Source organism: Neodothiora populina, assembly GCF_041146345.1.
Source record: "Neodothiora populina strain CPC 39397 chromosome Unknown canker_contig_1, whole genome shotgun sequence".
Classification (NCBI taxonomy): Eukaryota; Fungi; Ascomycota; class Dothideomycetes; order Dothideales; family Dothioraceae; genus Neodothiora; species Neodothiora populina.
This window is the reverse complement of record NW_027191419.1, coordinates 155109-173672: the sequence shown is the minus strand read 5'-3', so window position 1 is coordinate 173672 and position 18564 is coordinate 155109. Positions and strand designations below refer to the sequence as shown.

Sequence of the window (18564 nt, the reverse complement as noted above, 5' to 3'; positions counted from 1 at the left end):
TGATTCATTTGTTTTTTCTTATCTTGGTCGAGAGCCCAGCATGCGCAACACAATTAAAAATGGTTTGGAGTGGTTGGATGCTTCCAGTACCTAACGACTTTTATCTTAATACGTCTTTTTTTTCGTAGCAAGCATATTTCGAAGTACACATTATCAATCCTACATGTTTCTGTCTTCTATGTGACGTGTAAGGTATGTATGAGTAAGCCACCACGATCCGCCTCAACGAACAAAATATCATATACCTGTTTTTACGCTATTCATGATCCATATAAGAGTTGACACGGGGTATATGCGTCTCTCTGCGTTCGGAAGGTGCAGTCTGGCATTGATAGCATCTCTCCACTTTTCACTGCGATCTGGTAGGAATGCAAACTTCACTCCAATAAGTGACTTGCTTACTGGTCTAGATCACAGTATTTACTTTCGGAGTAAATGCAGCTTCTTTTCTCCCCAGAAGCCACATTGGCCTTTCAATCAGTAGCTCACTTACTGGCTAGCTGAGTGAGTACTCATATTTTAGTTTATCTTATCAGCTCCCACGCCGCAAAGATCAGCCTTACCATTGTGCCGCAGCATTATTCGAAGTCTCATGTGAGGTTTGATCTTTCGCTCAAGCCACTCCAGTTCTTCTAGGCCTTTTTGACTTCATAGCGAAGATGCGACTTCGACGCCCGGCGTCGGAGCTGAAAGATATAGAGCACGCACTTGCAGGATGTCTCAGGTCGGAAAATGGTCGAGCGGGCGTCCGATGCATTGTTCTTGCGTCTCAGTCATGTGCTACAGTATTGTAGTCTACTGCAGCATGACATGATCAAGTTATTACTCCCACGGGTTTCGGTCTGCTTCATGAGAGGAGCGAGTCCAGCCCCCAGCCACCCCGATCTTGCTCTCCAGCTTCCAGCCAGCCTTGTGGCCCATTTGGATTCCGGAGTCTTAAAAAGCCATATCTGTCGCTGCTGCCTTGACTGCAAGAGGCATCTCGGGGCAGAATCTGACATTGACCAAGTGGTAGCTTACTTACTGCTTCAGCTACAGGACAGTCGACCTGACTGTCTATCCGGCAAAGCAGATTGTGTCCAGCCTACTTGAAATCCTTCCCCTTGTTGACCCTCGTGACATTATTGTGGGGGCGAGTAAGTACTGCGTTCGCTCTGTCGATCACTTATTGACACCTGACCTGGTATGGGCAAGTTCTTTGCGATGAGTGGAACTTGTATACGTAACTAAACTATTTGATGTGGCTGGGGAACAGACAACTGCACTTCCGAGACAACTGAATGCTTGGGACGTGGACGCGGACGGATTGACGTTTGGCCGCTGTTCGCTTCGTTCTTGTCACATGTCCAAGGGTACGTACAAATTTATACGAGTTCAGAGGTACTTTCCTGTATATTTAGAACGAAAGGGAAAATATAAAGTCAAATCTATCCCCATGCCATGGCCCTTCATGCGCTGCTGCATCTTTGTACTAGTACGAGGGGACTTGGAGTGAGTACAGTCATTCATTGCATCTGTATATATCTATTCTGGTACATGTAGGCCGGGCTTTCTTTAAGTGCTTATGTGCATATGGACGTCATTCGGGTCTTGTCATGCGAGCCCATGGTGCTTGCTGTACTTGAATGGTATCCTTGTAGATGGCCGATCTTGAATTGAGCGCCATATTCACAAGAGGTCTTGCTGGGGCTTGAATGATACCTTCCTATTGGTTGAACGACATGAGGACGTCTTGCGTTAGCACTTGAATATGTATGCGAAGCTTTCGAGTCTCCCCCAGAGAACTTCTTCGAGATGGACCAAGTCAGGGCGTGGGGACTGTACTGAGCATTTTAGACTCTCGCTTCAGAAACCACGTTGCAAAGTCTCTTTGCTATGCACTCGACCACTGTGCCTGAATCCCTGCTGTTGCTGTTTTTAGTCCCGCTGTTGTTATGGCGGCGCTTCCATTGCCTTCTCCATACTTTGCATGTAGCTTGATTGGGCGACAGCCTGTTTTGTTCGATTACCGACGAACACTTTGTTTCTGTGGAGATTTGTCCATACAGATCTGAGTGGATATGGACTAAGATCTCAAAGATCGTGATATCGTCATTTTAGTTCAATCTCGATCAAAGATCACCACTCGCTCCAAGCCAACGCGTACACGGTCATGGGTGGGCTTATAGCAAGCACAGAAAGCAGCAGCCAAAAGCGGCCTCATGCCCCACCTTGGCGATCCCAGATCTGGACATGCGCCGAGATCGTTCCGTCTACCTCAGGTCACTTCCTTCCACAAAACCACATCCGGCTCTCCTCCTCCACGCTCCGAGACTTCTTGATCTGGCAGACAGCCATGCACAACCTTGTCGCTGAGGAGCGGTGCTAGACCACGAGTGGCATAGAAACCGAGGGTCGCTAGTGCAGGCTACTTGAACATCTGCCCGTTCTTTTTGCTTTCCCTGGCTCAAGGAAAACACGGCAAGGCCATGTGCGTACGATGTTGCGTCAAGCTAGAGGGGCCAATCCTCAAGCGTAACATGACCCAGATCAGGATCAAGCTGGTAAATATGACTTTTAGCGGGTAGCATCATACCTTCGGGAGGGCGACGAGCATTAGTATAGCTCGTCAGCCTGTACGGTAGGTCGAGCTGTAATTGTGGAAACCCTCGAGCTGTGAATCCACTTATCCATCTTTGTGATTGCCATCTCGTCTTCCTACTCTCTTCTCTCTATTCCTATTTTGCTGCGTGTACCTAGCAGTTCTCTACCATCTTCGTCAGCATAACTTGCTGCTAAAGGTGCACAAGATCTTGCCTTTGTGCTGATGCTGGACTTTGACGGTGTAAATGTAAGCTTCGTTTGAGATACCATTGCTTACTTGTTGTCAAGGATGAGGGATCCCGAGAACATACTCGAGATATAATGCGAGAGGGGAGACTGATTGGGTGATCACCAGACTACTCTTCTCAAACACAATGGTTCTCCCAGACTACTCTCTGCCACTCGAGGCGTCACATCAAAAGTCATCAAGGTCAAATCGCTCGACCATGAACAGCTCTACTGCCAGTGACTCTCGGTCGTCTTTACATAAATCTCGACATGTTTCTATGCAGTCTATGGTCGACTCTTTCGTACTAGAAACCTCATGGAATGTTGACACATCAGAATCCGTGCCTGAGATTCCAGCTGTGTATGGAGGTCGAGGCCGCTCGACGAGCTTTCTTCTCGAACAATCCACTAGGAAGTTGAATCAAGACGTCATGGCTAACATCAGCTCCATGCCTACGACGCCTCAACCATTAGAGAAATCAAATGACGTAGAATTTCTCCGTATAGGCAAGTTCCATGAAGTTCTTTTCATTGGAGTGGCTGTGATGGCACAGTTCATGTGTCTTGCCGGGCTCGGACAGGCTATATCCCCAGCTGGCTACATAGCCAGTGGATTGGGTGTCACCAATCCTGGACAAATGGCTTGGTTCTCTGCTGCCTACAGTCTGACCACGGGCACATTCATCCTCATTGCTGGACGAATGGGAGACATCTTGGGTCACAAGAGAATGTTGATTTTCGGATATCTATTTCTTGGTATCTGGTCTGGATTTGCCGGCTTCAGCGCCTACGTCGGCCGTCAGATCTTCTTCGATGTATGTAGAGCTATGCAGGGCATTGGGAGTGCTATGCTCGCACCTAATGCTCTGGCCTTACTCGGCCGTGCTTATCGACCTGGCTTGAAAAAGAACCTGACTTTTGCCCTGTTCGGCGCCATGGCCCCATGGGGTTTCGTTATTGGGGCACTATGTGGAGCCGTCTTTGCTCAGCTTGCATGGTGGCCCTGGACTTTCTGGAGCTTTGGGATCGCATCTTTTGCTCTTTCGGCTTTTGCTTTACTCGCTGTTCCCAAGCAACTAGGTAAGGACGCACAATTTGCTGGTGGACATCAACGTCCAGACTTTGACTGGGCTGGATCGGTCACTGGAGTGGTGGGGCTGGTGTTGGTGAACATTGCCTGGAACAATGGCCCTCTGTACGGCTGGGGCACGCCACACGTTTACTTTATTCTCATCATCGGATTTCTCGCTTTAGCAACCTTTTTGTGGATCGAGGGCCGGGCTGTGTCGCCTCTTCTTCCGGTATCTGCATTCAATGGCACTGTCACCTACACCATGGCTCTGATCGGAATCGGCTGGGGCAGCTTTGGCATTTGTAAGGGCACTTCCACCTTGTAATCCTTGAGGCATCACTAATCGATATCATAGGGATCTACTACAGCTGGCGATTCCTCGAAGAGATCCGAGGCCAGACGCCTCTCTTAGTCAGCGCAGAATTCACTCCAGCTCTGATCTGCGGTCTGATCGCAGCAGGAGCAACAGGTTTCATGCTCACACACACTCCCGTCTCATTTACCATGCTCTTAGCCATGATCGCCTTTCTCGCCGGACAAGTCATCACAGCATTCCAACCCACGCAACAAATCTACTGGGCGCAGATGTTCGTCGCCATCGTCATCATGCCCTTTGGCATGGACATGTCTTTCCCCGCCGGCACGGTCATCTTGTCCAACCACATGCCCCGAGAGCATCAGGGTCTGGCTGCCAGTTTGGTCAATACCATGGTCAACTACAGCATCTCGATTGCGCTGGGCATTGCGGGTACGGTGGAGGTGCAGGTCAACAATGGGGGTGTCACGCCGCAGGACATCATGTCGGGGATCAGGTGTTCGTGGTTCACGGGTGTTGCTCTTGCTGGGTGTGGTGTTGTCCTCGGTGCTATCTATTTTGTGCGAGCCATGGTCAAGGAAGGGTGGAAAGTTGAGTCGCATTGAGCGACATGGAGATATCTGCAGCGTGATCAATGAATCGGGACGCCAGTTTTAGCGCTATCTACTGTTGTTCGAACTCAATTATTCCAAGCTTGCATTCATGAGCAACGACTATTCTGAAAGAAAAAAAATTACACCACCTCCGCCTGAGCGCTATCATCACTCGCTTCGCATTAATTGTACGGACAACTGTACGCATATCCTTAGATCGATTCGTCAATTGTCGACAATCGACCGAGCCATTTTGACAGCTTACTTGATGCAGGTAACACATCCATTCATTGAATCATCGCATCATAAACCCGTCAACCATGCTTCAGGGAAACCCCTGCCTATTATCACTCTTCTCATTCAAGCCCCAGGCATGCACACTGCCATCATGAACCGTAGCTCTCCTCATATCCCTCTTATACTTACCCTCGAAAGAACCCCCAGTAGCCCTATGCATAACACAAGTATTATCCCACACGATCAGATCGCCGTTGTTCTTCCACTCGATGCTGACAGTATACTTTGGCTGACAAGCATGAGCGTACAGCGTCCTGATCAGCTCCGCCGATTTCTCCGCGCTCACGCCCTCGATGTGATGGACGTGCGATGCGATGTACAGGTTCATGCGCCCGCTCGGTTCGTGGCGTTGCACGAGCCTGTGCCTGCTCATCGGGTGATCAGTGGGTTCGACATCGGCGAGAAACTCCGGCGCTGCGGTCTTGCGGCTGTGGTAGAGTGAGTGTGCTGCTATGTAGTCGTGTTCCAGGAGTTCGCTTTTTAGCTCTTCTGGTAGGTCTTCGAATGCGCTGCGGGCGTTGGCGAATTCTGTGTTGCCCCCTGTGCCTTTTGGAGGCAGTTCTGCTGCTCGCAGAAGGGAGTAGCTGCCTCGTCGGGGGTTGAATGATGAGTCTACATGGAAGAGAGTGTTGCCCTGTTTTGCGTCAGGAATATGGGCGCGTGACTTTGTTTGATCAAGATGGGTATGATAGAGAGCTATGAGGGAGGAATAGCAACCTTGTTCATAGCTGCGCGATGGCTGGTCAGCTCCGACACTGACCCATCTTCGTTGAGATTGCTGACATCGAAGAGGTAATTCGTGCTCAAGCGATGCTTCTTCCCAAGTTTAGTATATGGAGTCACGTCGTCGAGGTCGCCAAACATTGAAGCGAAGTGCACATGGCTAGCGTCATCTAGACAGGTATCTCGGAACACAAGCACACCATACTAGCTGTGCTGTTAGTCTTCACTTATGTCCTCGGACTCCTATGTTTATTTTATCTCATCTACCTTGGTTATAGCCATAAGTATTCCATCCCACACATCCTGATCGAGCTCGTGCGAGAAGTCCACTCCAGAGATCTCGGCCGCAAAACTCGGGTGCATTTCAGTCACCGTCAGAGCAGGCATGCTATGAGGCATATTTGCGAGTTTCACCTACAATCAGATAGTTTTTATGAAGAGCATCACGCATCGGGGCCTGTGGTTGTCATATCTAGCAACCCGTCAGAGTGGGGTTGAGCAGATAAGGACAATCGATAACCCGTCGCGGCTACATGCGGGCATCAATACTGTACTCGTGTATGTACAGTAGAGGAAGAATACTTCACGGTGATGATTACTATTAAAACTACAGTGTCTCGGCGATACGAGATCCCCATCTAAAGTCGGTGCAGATCGTCGCTTCAAGTGCATATGTCAATCACCAGACTGGTTGTCGAGAGGAGTCGACGTGATACAAGTAGTTCTCGCATCAACAGGTACCGTAGGCCACATGATCGATTCTTATGGTACTTTATCTGTCGAACTACTAGCGTCCAGTCATCATTGAACTCCGTTTTGGCTGACTTAAGAATGACTAACGACACAGCCTCTAAGGCGGTCTCCCACGACGAGTAATGCTTCGAAGGATTCGCTTCAAGACACGCCAAGGTGTTTTGGGCGATTGACCGACACCGCAACTGTGAGACTGACATCACATCGTGTGTAACAACGGAATAAGGCGACTGCGCCACGGGTTGTGTTGCATCTCGAAAATATATATCGCTGTGTACACTCTGCACTTTCCTTGTTAACACATCCAAAACGCCCAGAGCAGAGCGTCATATCCACAAGGAACTTACAGCACAATGGGCAGAAGCGACATTTCAATAACCCTCGACGGTGACTTTTATAGAAGCCCTGCAGGTGACCCGATCTTTCCACCTGGCCAAGTCATCAGTGGGCAAGTGCATCTGTCGGTGCATGACCATAAGAAGATCGATGCCGTCGAGATTCGATTCGAAGGGATGGTGCATACGAGGACGACCCGAAGCAATGGAAACACGACAAGCACGTATAACGAGAAGATAGAGCTATTCACTTTCTCTCAGCGGGTGTTTCAGGGGCCTTATAAGATGCAGTCGACGGCACTTTCTTGGCCCTTCACGTTTACTCTCCCCGAGTATACACAGTATCATCGACATGGCCATGTGGCCGAGGATCCCAACTTCGAGTCAACGCCACATGCATTGCCTCCAACGCTTTACGTATCTGAAGGGACTCGGCTGAAAATCAACATCTGGTACAAGATGTGTGCAGTAATAAATCCCGACAACTTACTGGGTGGCAAAAAGAGCGAGATGCCCGTAGTCGTCTCGCCTTACGCTTCCTCGCCTAATCCACTGCCGATACCTGTTCTATATCGTTTCCAGGATCAGCAATATAAAAGCAGCTCACTACGTCCGCATCGGCTGTCTTTCAGGGACAAGATGAAGCATGCTTTCGGCGACGACCCTGCATTGAAGACACCTTCTGTGAACTTCCGGCCGACTGCATATTTCCCTACTTCTGCAAGTGTATGGCAGCCCATGTCACTGTCCATGTCCTTACACCACTACACTACCGGCCAGAATGATCCCGAACACCCAACTCTTATTCTAGAACGAGTTGTCGTCACTGTAAAGCAGTATGTAATGCAAAGAGTGAAACACCTCGTGACAAACTTCAACAACGATAAAAGCTTCGAGATTGCCAGATACACGCTGAACCCGAAACTCGCTCTCTCTCTCGACAACACCGCCGTAGAGATCGCAAGTGAGTTCCGAATTGCAGACATGCAGATGCTTTCAAACGTCATTGTGCCGACGTTCAAGACATATACCGCGAACCAGAGCTACAAGCTAAAAGTGGAAGCGACCGTGCTCCACGTCGAAAGTCAGCATCGATTCAATTTCGAAGTCAAGGAGCCGTTTGTCATTTTGCCCACGGACAGGCCGGAGCAGACAGTGATAAGTCCGCCTCTTGAACCTCCGGCGGTGGTGGACAGCCCTTTGTCTTCTGCCAAGGTCGATGTCAAGTCCAGTCTTAACGAAAAGCCGGCGTATGGGTTCGAAGGCATTGCACCACCGGCGTATGATGGGCCCTCGAGCTCGACCGTCTAGTGGGTCTACATATCTTCCTTCTTTGTATCTCGCATGGAGTCATGTCTGTTGTGAGCTTGTATATGTGATCGGTTGATTACCTGAGTAGGCGCAAAGGTCTGAAGAAGTTCGACTGCATTCTTTCGTTTGTTTATCTTGATCTTGTGAAACTTTAGCGTAGCAGATACCCCAAACGAATTTACTTGTTATTCTACCCAGTTTCATTCAGAAGGTGTTCGCGTGTACGTGGAGTTGCAGCCACTCACTGTTGGCTGACAGATTTCACGATAATACACCTGGACTCAGTGCTCTACTGTATGCACAACTCCGGACACGATCATCCTTCTGTTCTGTACCATACAGGCGAGGAAGATGAATTGTGTTCAGGTGCAGGCACGGCGGCTGTAGTGCAAGTACTATCGTTCGAGGCTCCGGCTGGCAACGATCAAAGAATGCCCCCTTCGTCCTGGCTAGATCCTATCCTCGGCACACTCATCGCAATGGCTCTGATAGATTTCTTTTACAAATCAGGAGGAAAATGGTCTATATCGAGCTAGAGCTGCATTCAGACACGGGGCGAGAGTCGTCTTTTCTGTTAGTGACGAGGTTGTTTTGTACAGTACTATGAATTGTCTGACTGCGTAGACAGAGTTGGCCATTGGTCATTTTGGGTCGAGCTCGGAATGTGTTATCTCGACACATTTAATAGAACGATCTGTCTCAAGACTTGTTCTGTCATGCACTGGAGTCGGACGCGTACGAGCTATTGAGATACTGACAGGCTCGGTCTGCACATGGACCTACTCATCCACTGCTTCGTCCTGCTCGGACCGATCCGTGAGAGCAAGCCACAATGCAGCTGCAACAACACTGCCAAAAGTCGCGCCGATTATGGCTCTTCCCCGTCTACCTTGCTTGAGCTTGAGTGCTTCGTCCTTTCCTAGGATTGTGACAGCGTTCTTGAGGTAGGAATAACTCAGACCACTCCACACCGTAGTACCAGCCACAACCCATTGGAAACCTGTCATGACTGCGTCAAGGCTAACTTTCTCGAGGCCAAGGTCATACATGACGCCCAAGTGATGACTGTCCGCAGTCACGACTGGGTAAGCCAAGGTCGAGCCGATGAGAAGCAGTTGTAAGAAGGTGTTGAATTTGGACATTGTGGTCGGGTGGACTTCTGCACTCGGCAGGGAAAAGTCCCAGTAACGCTGCATCGTTTTCGGCGCTGGTAGTGACGCGTAACGGTAGTATATCGCAGCACCAGCAAGTGCAACGTCACGGCCAAGTATAAGGGTAGCCAGATAGGCTACAGCATCCGGTTAGAATGACAGACATCGACTCTGCTGTACACTGCCCCAAATACGACGTACCAGGAAGGAGACCTTTGACAGCTAATGTGACTGTGAGGATCGTCATAAGCACCTTGTCCGCCATTGGATCAATGACACTGCCAACCACAGTTTGGAGTTTGTAATGCCGGGCTATCCAGCCATCTACAAGATCAGTTATGCCTGCATATGCGAAGAGGGCAAGCGCATATTTGTGCTGATCGTGCAAAACTAGGTAACCAACTGCTGGAGCGGCTATCAGGCGGGAGGCCGTGAGTATGTTGGGAACATTGTAGATGTTCTCATGAGGTGTCAAAGAGGTCAGCGACGATCGAACTTTGCTAGTTATATGTTTAGTTCGTTGCTTCGTTGCGTCCAATTTATCACTCAAAGACTTGGTTGACGTTGGACTGGACGTTTGCTGATTCGGTCTCCAGTCAGCATTCGATCGTTGGCCATTCGGTAACCCTCTGCACGAATATCATGTTCGGGCAATGCAACAAAGGCTCCCTGACTTTACACGGATTTGCGGACCGGCGCTCTGCAGACTGAACACCTCTACGCTTGCCTCGGCTTGGTCTAGTGGGTGATGCCAAGTAGGTAACTTGTCCAGAATGATAGATCGGAAAGGTAGATGAAGGAAATGATTGGAGGGGTATGCTCTGTCAAAGCTGTTGACCTACATGCTTCCGCTGGTCCTCTGCATGCTCATTTACAGGACCATGCCTATCCGCGTAAGTTCGGATGATATTTGGTGAGCTCCGGCTAACGTCCAATCAGCTGCTATACAAGACTAAGGACTGGACCAAAGGATACCCGGTATAGCACAGCCTCAGAAGGGTGCCTGGCTGATTTGCCTTGCTCGTGTATCGTGCGAGCGGCTTTGCGAACACTCGGCCGCGCACGTGCTCAGCTTGATGAAGTCGGGCTTGGTGAAGTTTGAAATGCCACAGCTGTGGAGAATGGCAAGCGACACGACGAGCAGAGGCAGAGCACAGCAGCGTGCTACTTGCCGAGGTAGAACAACTCAACATGGTCGGTGGTAGGTTCACCATTGATCCATAACCCCCGCAGGAAATATTGCGTGAGAAGGACAAGTGGTGCCGGTGATCCAGCGTACCAAGCTTGCGAAGTTATGGAGGAGTAGGGCCGGATGCGAAAATTATCACATGATCATCTTATGACTGAACGATGATCATCATGAAGCGCTCGTCGATCCCTTGTTCTAGACTGGCCTTTTCCCCTGGCAGCTACTCCGGTGCGATCAAAGCATTCGCAGATCATCTTCATGCATGACTGAAGTTATCTAAATCTATGCAGCTCCCAACATCAAATACGAAATACAGATGAAAAACTCGTATGCACACCTATTTCGCTATTGATATTATAGTGGAGCTCTGAGTACTTGTACATGGAAATAAGAGGCAACGATAACTTTATTTGGAGGTATGTACATGAAACAAGAGGTTTGGGTCCATGTAATTGATCTTGCGCCAGGCAGTCCTCCCTGAATTTCTGCCAAAGCTCCCTAGTCCCCTTTGTTAGAGACATTGACTTTTGTTTTGCCTTCCGTTCACTCGTGACCATATCTACATTCATGTCATGATACTGTAAGGCAGATCTTGGCTTTGGACAACTCATAAAGCATTTAAATATACATGAAACGCGAGGCGTGGTGAAAGAAGAAAAAAGTGCGTCACATCGTGCGCCTACAATTCGGGCCAAGCTGAAAAGCGAACTTGGTTGGGTGTGAAGCGTCTAATCGTGTCCTGGTTCATCGCTCCGGAAAGGGCCATAATTTAGGTATAGCCACTTGCAGAGACTCCGGCTTCTCCTTCAGTGGTTGGTCTGAAGTTGTGTGACGCCGTACCATATGCTGAACTTCCATAAGTTGCATTGGCGTATGTGCCGTGAGCACCTGATGGTGCACTGCTGCCATACCCAGAGCTTAGTCCCAACCCAGTTGCTGGAGGGCCGCCTTGACTAGCGTAAGATCCCTGGTAACCGCCCATAGATGCGGGCAAAGCCGATCGTGGAGGCAACGAAGTAAGTGGTTGATTCGAGCCAGGTGCGGGAGATTTGAGACTAGAATGAGGCGAACCAGTTTGGTGAGGTAGAGAGTAGCCCTGGTAGTGCGACTGTGGCTGGTGTGATGTTGCCGGGGTAGTGTGGTAGGCGTGTTGAGCAGATCCATTGGGGTGATTCGCGGGAGGTTGTGATGGTGTTGAGGACCCTGTCTGGGAAGTGGCATACGCGTTGTCACTGGCTCGGATCGGTGACTGGTATGGCTGAGACTGCATGGGTGGGTACGCTCCTTGTGGGTTGGCGCTTCGTGTCGATGCTGGATATTGGCTGGAATACGACATGTAATTGTGGCCAGGAGTGGAATCTTCTTGCTTCACCGAACCTGTACTTTGAGAAGCGTTTGACGGATGCCGGTTGTAGTAGTCGTAGCCTGATGTCGGATATGAAGGTGAACTATATGCTGCAGAGGCTGGAGGTTGCGGGTTAGAAGGCCAAGCAGTGGCTGGAAGACCACCATACATGGGACTGCTGGTGGCCATGCCGTACATCGGATAGCCAGATGACCCGTAGTTGCCAGGTCGAATGGCGTAATGACCCGCTACCATGGGTGAGTAGACCATATGAGGATATGCGTGGCCGACGGAGTCAACGGCGTAGTGTTCTGTCTCCTCCACAGGTGCACGAAAATTCTGCTTCATGAAGAGTTCAGGGCGGACAGTGAGTCCTGCAAGACGAGAATCTGTCAACGGCCGATTCAGTCGGCGCTGTTTGACATCTTCAACTGTATAGTATGATACGAGGTGGTGAGAGACGCCATTCAGAGATATGCTCATAGTCTTCTTGACGAGGCCGTTCGGCCGAAAGCCGTAGCTGTCAACGAGCGAGCCGATGAGCTGTCGCTCCATTTCCTTATCGTTATCGTGCACACCGGCCGAGTCTGCTTTCTGGTCTAGCGAGGGATTCGTTGGAGATGGCGGCGTCGGTGGTAACGCAGCGTATTCTGCTGTTTCGTTCTCTTCAGACCCACGACCCCCGTCAAGATCTTGAGATCGCTTGCGCTTCATAGCTCGCTTTTTCTCGCCAGGAGGAAAGGGCTTTTCGAGTTCACGATAGATTAGAAAGTTGCCGAGAATACGACTTGGGCTCCAAGCGACGCCATCGGTCCAGCGCTTAATGCCACTCGCATTTTCTTCGTAGATGAACACACTGCCACTCTTAATGAGATTGGCGCGCTCTCTATCGTGTGGGCGCCTTGGTACGTGGTGCAACTTTCCACTTAGACACGCTTCGAAGAGCATAAGCCCGTCCATACTGTTTTGGACAAAACCCGTCCATGTGGGCTGGAGGGGCCCCGAACCACTGCCGTTGCTCATGTTTGAAGGTTGTTCAGAGCGTGAATTGATCGAAGGCCAATCTTGATATGAGCGAGTAGATAGTGTTCAGAGAATTAACCTGTGCAGAAAGTTCACAGACTCCTCAGACTGTTGGTTGGGAGAAGTGATGAAGACACAATGGATGGTAGGTCGCTGCTCAAAGCATCAAGCGATCAAAGTTCGACACTTTGGGCGCGTCTGCCTAAACGCTGGCTGGGTGTGGATGACGGTTTATGCGTCAAGATCGAGTAAGAATGTCAATATTTCGATCTGGATATCGAGAGAGTCAGATGAGCAGGTTCGTGGAAGAAGAGATTATCGGGAAGTGCTTTTGATGAACGCGTGTGGTGAGGATCAAGGCATCGGCAGTGTAATAGCTTCGGAATAGAATCCGGCGTAGAGGGGGAAAGCGTGAACCACTAAGTCGGTAACTCAAGGTTGCCGGCAGATGACCATCAAAGATGCGTGTAATCAAGGAGAGTTCAAGCTGTGATTTGTAGTGGGCGATTCATAGGATATGTGAATTATTGAGGGGAAGGAAAGTACGCGATAGCACCGTTGCAAGAGCACGGTCAATGGGGAAGGGAGTAACGCTAACCTCGTAAAGCGTCAGACTGTTCGTACTTACCGACCGAGTAGGGCGCAGACCAGTGATTCCCGATTGGAATTAAGGGTTTAATTGTGCAGTTACGGGAGAATCGAGAGGTCTGGATTTGTGCAACGTCAGTATGGTCTTGATCAATGGACGATGATCTACGAGCCTAAGTGTGGAATAGAGTTCAAGATGATGGGGGGGAGGTCTGACGGCTCGGACACGCTACAAGCGGCTGAGATAAATTGACGCTCGGCGGGGACCGTCAGGTGGTTGAACCAAAAAAAGTCGTTCTATTGAAAATTGAGGCGAGGTGGGAGGTACCAAAGGTCGTAGTCAACGTTCAGATCCGCGGCATGTCCCGCGGAGACGGGAGGGGTTTGATGGTCAGAGGTAGTGGTCAAGGCGACTGAGATGTCGCTGGAATCGAGTCAGTATCCACTTTCTATATCAGAATGCGCGTCAATCTGACACTTTGGGCTGTGATTGTACCGCTCTTGATTCCTTGATCGAGGCGAAGGCGATGGACAATGTGTCAAGAGAAGGGTAGGTCATACGCAAACCAGAGAGCTAGTTGGTCAAGGCGAGACACCTTGGTTTGTCCTTCTAATGTTTCGGCCCGAGGATTGAATTGGAGAATTATTCAGGACGTTGTGATTGACCTATGAAGGAAGTGGGGAGGTAAAGTACAGTAAAGCAGTGATAACTGGGTACCGGGACCTTGTCAGAGTTTACCCACTTGGCGGCGTGCGGCGGGAGTGCGCGCAAGGCTGGTAATTATAATTTCTGAGTAGTATCAGTATTTGGTGGGGAAAAAGTTGCTCTAGAGGCTTCGCAGCGAGACAATGCTCCTAAGTGTTAACGGAGAGCGATTCTATTACTTGTATTGTATATAATGCAGGGAACAATTCATTTACTTAGGCGGCTAGCCGAGTGTAATAGCATTAATGGGTCAGACACGTTCATTAACATATGCCATAGAGATGCTGCAATCAATTTAGGAGGCAAGACAATAAGCACGCAGACGTTGCCGTATAGCGGTCTTCAGAAATCATCAGCCTACTAGTGGTCGAGGGACCAGATAACAGATGTGTAATGAAAAGCGGGTGTGCGGGTGGTGGAGAAGTAGGACTCTAGACACGCATCGGTGCGCTACAGCACAGCACAACGCTCTTTTGTCAGATGTCACCGAGCCCGGAGCAGCGTATTATAGCTTAGGACTAAGTCTTCGATCCAGAATATTACTGGTTCCGGAGTAACTTCCTAGCTTACCTAGATCATGATAGGTTAGGAAAAGTGCATGCATTAGTGCGACTGTCCGCACAGTCGTCACTAATAATGATGCCCCGGGTATCTGCGTCTGTATGCCATGGCTGCCCAGTCACCCGGACAGATTGGACACCTCTTTACACATCACTAACCGATTCGAGAAGAGCTTCGCAGCTGCATGTGAGCAACACCTGTTTCAGCTACTACTGTACACTACTTTCGTGTGTTTCATCACGGTACATGCGGACAGCATAAGTCCAAAAAGTCGTACCTGCTTTTATGATCAATTTGCATTAGAGACAAAACGTCCGAGTGACTCTGAGATTGTGCCTTTCGCAGCTTACTAATATCTTCTTAGATCGCAGCTGACAGACCCATAGCGTCTTCATAAATATGTCGCTATTGCCAACGTTCTGTGTGAGCAGCGCCACATAGTAGTGCATTGAGATCACTGATCTGCTGTACACGTGTAGCATGGCTCTTTGGTCATTCGTCAATGCGGCCTCAGACTACGCGGAGCGAAGGAACCGGCGCAAGCATGGACATCTGAGAGCTCCGCGGGTCGGTGGAATCCACCATGTCTGCTAAGCCACTCTCGCGATGAATGTCGCATAGACTTCCTAAGACAGGTACAGTGCAGTGGGCCACAATGAGACTTGCTGGTAAGTAAGGCACAACAATGCTTGCTGCGCGAGGGGCGCAGTGCCGCATAAACACCCATGCTGCTATTTGCGACGAAAATGTCTTGCAAATGATTGTAGAGATTGTGCAAGGGAAGCAAAGGTAGGTAGTATTTTTTGGTACCTTATTCAAATCAATTCCAGTGAGAGGGACTAGTCGAAGCCTCGCAAGATAGGGCTCAACTTGCTAATTCGTATTTGGACACAAATAGTGCGATCTGACCCCTGATCAGAAGTACTGAATATTCCCAAGTCGGGCTACCCAAGCAAACGGAGACGACTCCATCGACGTTTGTGATTCGTCTCCTTATGTGTAAGTACCTTGCATGCTATAGGCGATGGAATTTAGATGGCGGTGTGTGATGCATCTGCACGAACTCGATTTGTGGCGTCGCGAGAGGCAAGCTCTTACATTCAAGCATAGATGAGCTGTAAGAGGAAGACATATTGACCTATCTACTGACAGCTGTGTAGGATTGAACGTAGGGAACGATGGAACCGTCCATTGACTTCAGGGAGCTACCAATACGTTGGGAATGCACCTTCTAGAAATGAACGGGCCGAAAGTCTGTCTAGCTGACACTATGCGCCTCCACATAGCGGTCGCTAGTATGGCGCCAGATCGGCGGTCATCTCAGCCTGACAGCATGTTAGAGAAACCCTAGTCATTGTAGGCAAGCCTCCGCGAACCATGTCCCGCAACGCTATTGGATCCATCGACAAAGGACACTGACAGGAATTCCAACCTGGTTAGACCACCGTTGCTCCGACTCTTTGCTTCAACCAAAAGTCGGGTCTACAAGCCGTACTAGCCATCTCCCTAGCCGCCAACCGTTGCGGTTGGACTGAGCTCTCTTACCATATTGACCTCATATCACCACGTGGCGCGACACGATCTACGGTAAAGCCAATCCTCTCCAAGATCATGACCATTGCATTACGATCACCACTCACATTTTGTGGGATCGAGGAGGACTGACGCTCTACGTATGGTGTGCGAAGCGCTAAAGCAAGGCGTTGCGCACTGATAGTGCAACGTCATAGCTTCTTCGTGCTGATTTGGCCATCAATTAACCCTACCTACTAGGCTTCAGATTAGTATGGCGTTCGCGATGGATCGTGTCAGTAGACCTGACTTCGACAAAGAACGTGGTTTGTATTGTAAGTGGCACGGACGTTGCCATATTGCCTTAAGGTCTGAACGAACCGGCGAAATGTCTTGCCATGCCCTTCGTACGCGCTTATACCTGCATCAATTCTGAAGACAGGTTGTCCCGATCGGATTCGATCGCGCCACGAAATCTCAGTGGAAATACTGCTCGCCTACCAACTGCAATATGTTGTACGGTATGCACCTGCAACACATGACTGCCTGTGCTAAGAGAATCTACAGCTCAACATTCATGGTTGTACTAATCGACACATCTCCGCGCTCCTATCATCGGATCGGGGCCCAGATAATCTTCCATGGCTGAAATGTGCTGTGATCGGCGCATACACACGTTATGTATGACATCTTATCTGTGGTTGATTGTAATATCGCAGATGAACTCGGGCATGTTACAAGTGCGATAGCCCATAATCAGCATGCATTCTTGAAAGCAGACGAATGTCCGTGAGGCACTACATTACACAAATTATGGCCCCCGCGGCGTGCGCTCGAAATTATTCTCATCGCTTGGCCATCTCGCACGTGTCTGTACTTGCTGTCGGAACATTACCCTAAAGTTCACGAAGTCCTGCTCTTTGCAAAGGTTGCGCAAGTCGCTCGGCGACATAGCTAAAGGCTGAATTGCTACCATTGATCCAACAACTGCATTCGAATTGCTTCTCAATTGATGCTCAGTACTTGCCGTTGCGAGCCTCGGCCCCGCGCCGACCCTCACCACACCCGGAAGTCTGCCTCGAAAGCCTAACATTTGGTTGCGAGGCGGAGCCACTCGCCACTACCTGCTCAAACAGGCATACCCATGGACAACCATGTTCTCATGTCGTATCTTTGACCTTGAGCCACCAGGACATCTTGCCTTGTCACGACTGCTGTTCCATCTTCCTGGTCTAGCTTGATTATCGAAATGGCAAATTTTACACAGTTATTCTGTCGCGAGACACTTGGCTACATGTCTGATGCATGCAGCCGTCTAATACCGTCCGATCCCGAGAGGTTCTTTCGTGTCTGATCGGGACCAAGATTAAAACCGATCAATACCGAAAGAGGAAGGTGCGAGGCTGATGGCAGTTACACGCGCTCTGAGATGTACACGGCCGTTGAGTCCAAGGTACGCTTCAACGGGGCGTTGGGGACAAGTGAAGGGCTTTGTTAGGGTCAACCTTGCTGCATTAGCTACCAGTGCTTCACCTTCCAGATACAATCGAGTGAGTATTCTGGACATGTCATATCCTTCTGCGTGCCCCCGCGTCCATATACTCCTTGCAGCACATGACGTTAGGTACCCATTCTACAGTTGATTGCGTCCGTCTACGCCGACCACTTCAATAACTTCATATTCTCGTCCGCTCGAAGTACAATGACTGCACTCGAGTCCTGCGAGGTATTGTCAGAAGTGCACGGGCGGCGACGCGTATCACGGCCAAGTCGTATCATAGTTCGTCTGTACTGCTGACACCAGCTCGGTCGGCTGGTAAGTCCGCCATCGCACCCGTGTGAGAGCCGCTTCATGCAATACGGCCATATCATCTGCATCACAAAGGACCAGCTCCACACTACATCATTATTTGTCGCATCGAAATTGGCTATCGTAATTCAGATGGTAGTCTCTGCTCTTCGTATGCGCGCCTACATGCTTAGAACATCGAAAATGCGACGTATTGTACCTCACCTACGGTACCTTACAGGAAGCACTACCTAAGTTGGAGGACACACAGTACCTATCGTACAGTACTGTAGTAGACAGTAAGATGTACGAACAGCGAAAGAAGGCACACTAGACTTGGTACCTGTGCTCAAAGCGAGGCTAGCCATATCGATGTTCAAGAACAACCCTGCGTACCAACTGCATGAGTTCGTTTTCTGAGGTACAGTGTGTTCTAGCCCACCGACAACCATGCCTATATGGTCGAATCTCATATCAGAAAAGATCCCC

The 18564-nt window shown here is 49.7% G+C and overlaps 4 protein-coding genes across 5 annotated transcripts; 1 reads left to right on the top strand and 3 right to left on the bottom strand.

The window, feature by feature from the left end:
• Window positions 1-2957: 2957 nt before the first annotated feature.
• Window positions 2958-4804, top strand: AAFC00_000040 (uncharacterized protein; the record flags this gene model as incomplete). Of its 2 annotated transcripts, none has more annotated exons than XM_069343922.1 (2): window positions 2958-4185; window positions 4239-4804. In XM_069343922.1, the coding sequence occupies 2 exons, from the start codon at window positions 2958-2960 to the stop codon at window positions 4802-4804; spliced, it is 1794 nt and encodes a 597-aa protein (XP_069196215.1). The 2 variants fall into 2 exon arrangements, with proteins under 2 accessions (XP_069196215.1, XP_069196214.1); XM_069343921.1 differs by having other exon boundaries at window positions 3243-4185.
• Window positions 4805-5117: 313 nt separating this feature from the next.
• AAFC00_000039 (uncharacterized protein) lies at window positions 5118-6211 on the bottom strand (the record flags this gene model as incomplete). Its single annotated transcript, XM_069343806.1, has 3 exons — window positions 5118-5723; window positions 5807-6016; window positions 6080-6211. The coding sequence occupies 3 exons, from the start codon at window positions 6209-6211 to the stop codon at window positions 5118-5120; spliced, it is 948 nt and encodes a 315-aa protein (XP_069196213.1).
• A 2779-nt stretch (window positions 6212-8990) lies between these two features.
• Window positions 8991-10555, bottom strand: AAFC00_000038 (uncharacterized protein; the record flags this gene model as incomplete). Its single annotated transcript, XM_069343575.1, has 4 exons — window positions 8991-9499; window positions 9564-9942; window positions 10205-10286; window positions 10338-10555. The coding sequence occupies 4 exons, from the start codon at window positions 10553-10555 to the stop codon at window positions 8991-8993; spliced, it is 1188 nt and encodes a 395-aa protein (XP_069196212.1).
• A 765-nt stretch (window positions 10556-11320) lies between these two features.
• On the bottom strand, window positions 11321-12919 carry AAFC00_000037 (uncharacterized protein; the record flags this gene model as incomplete). The annotated part of the gene is made up of 1 exon (XM_069343469.1): window positions 11321-12919. One exon carries the CDS (start codon window positions 12917-12919, stop codon window positions 11321-11323), a length of 1599 nt encoding a protein of 532 aa, XP_069196211.1.
• Between the last annotated feature and the right edge of the window lie 5645 nt (window positions 12920-18564).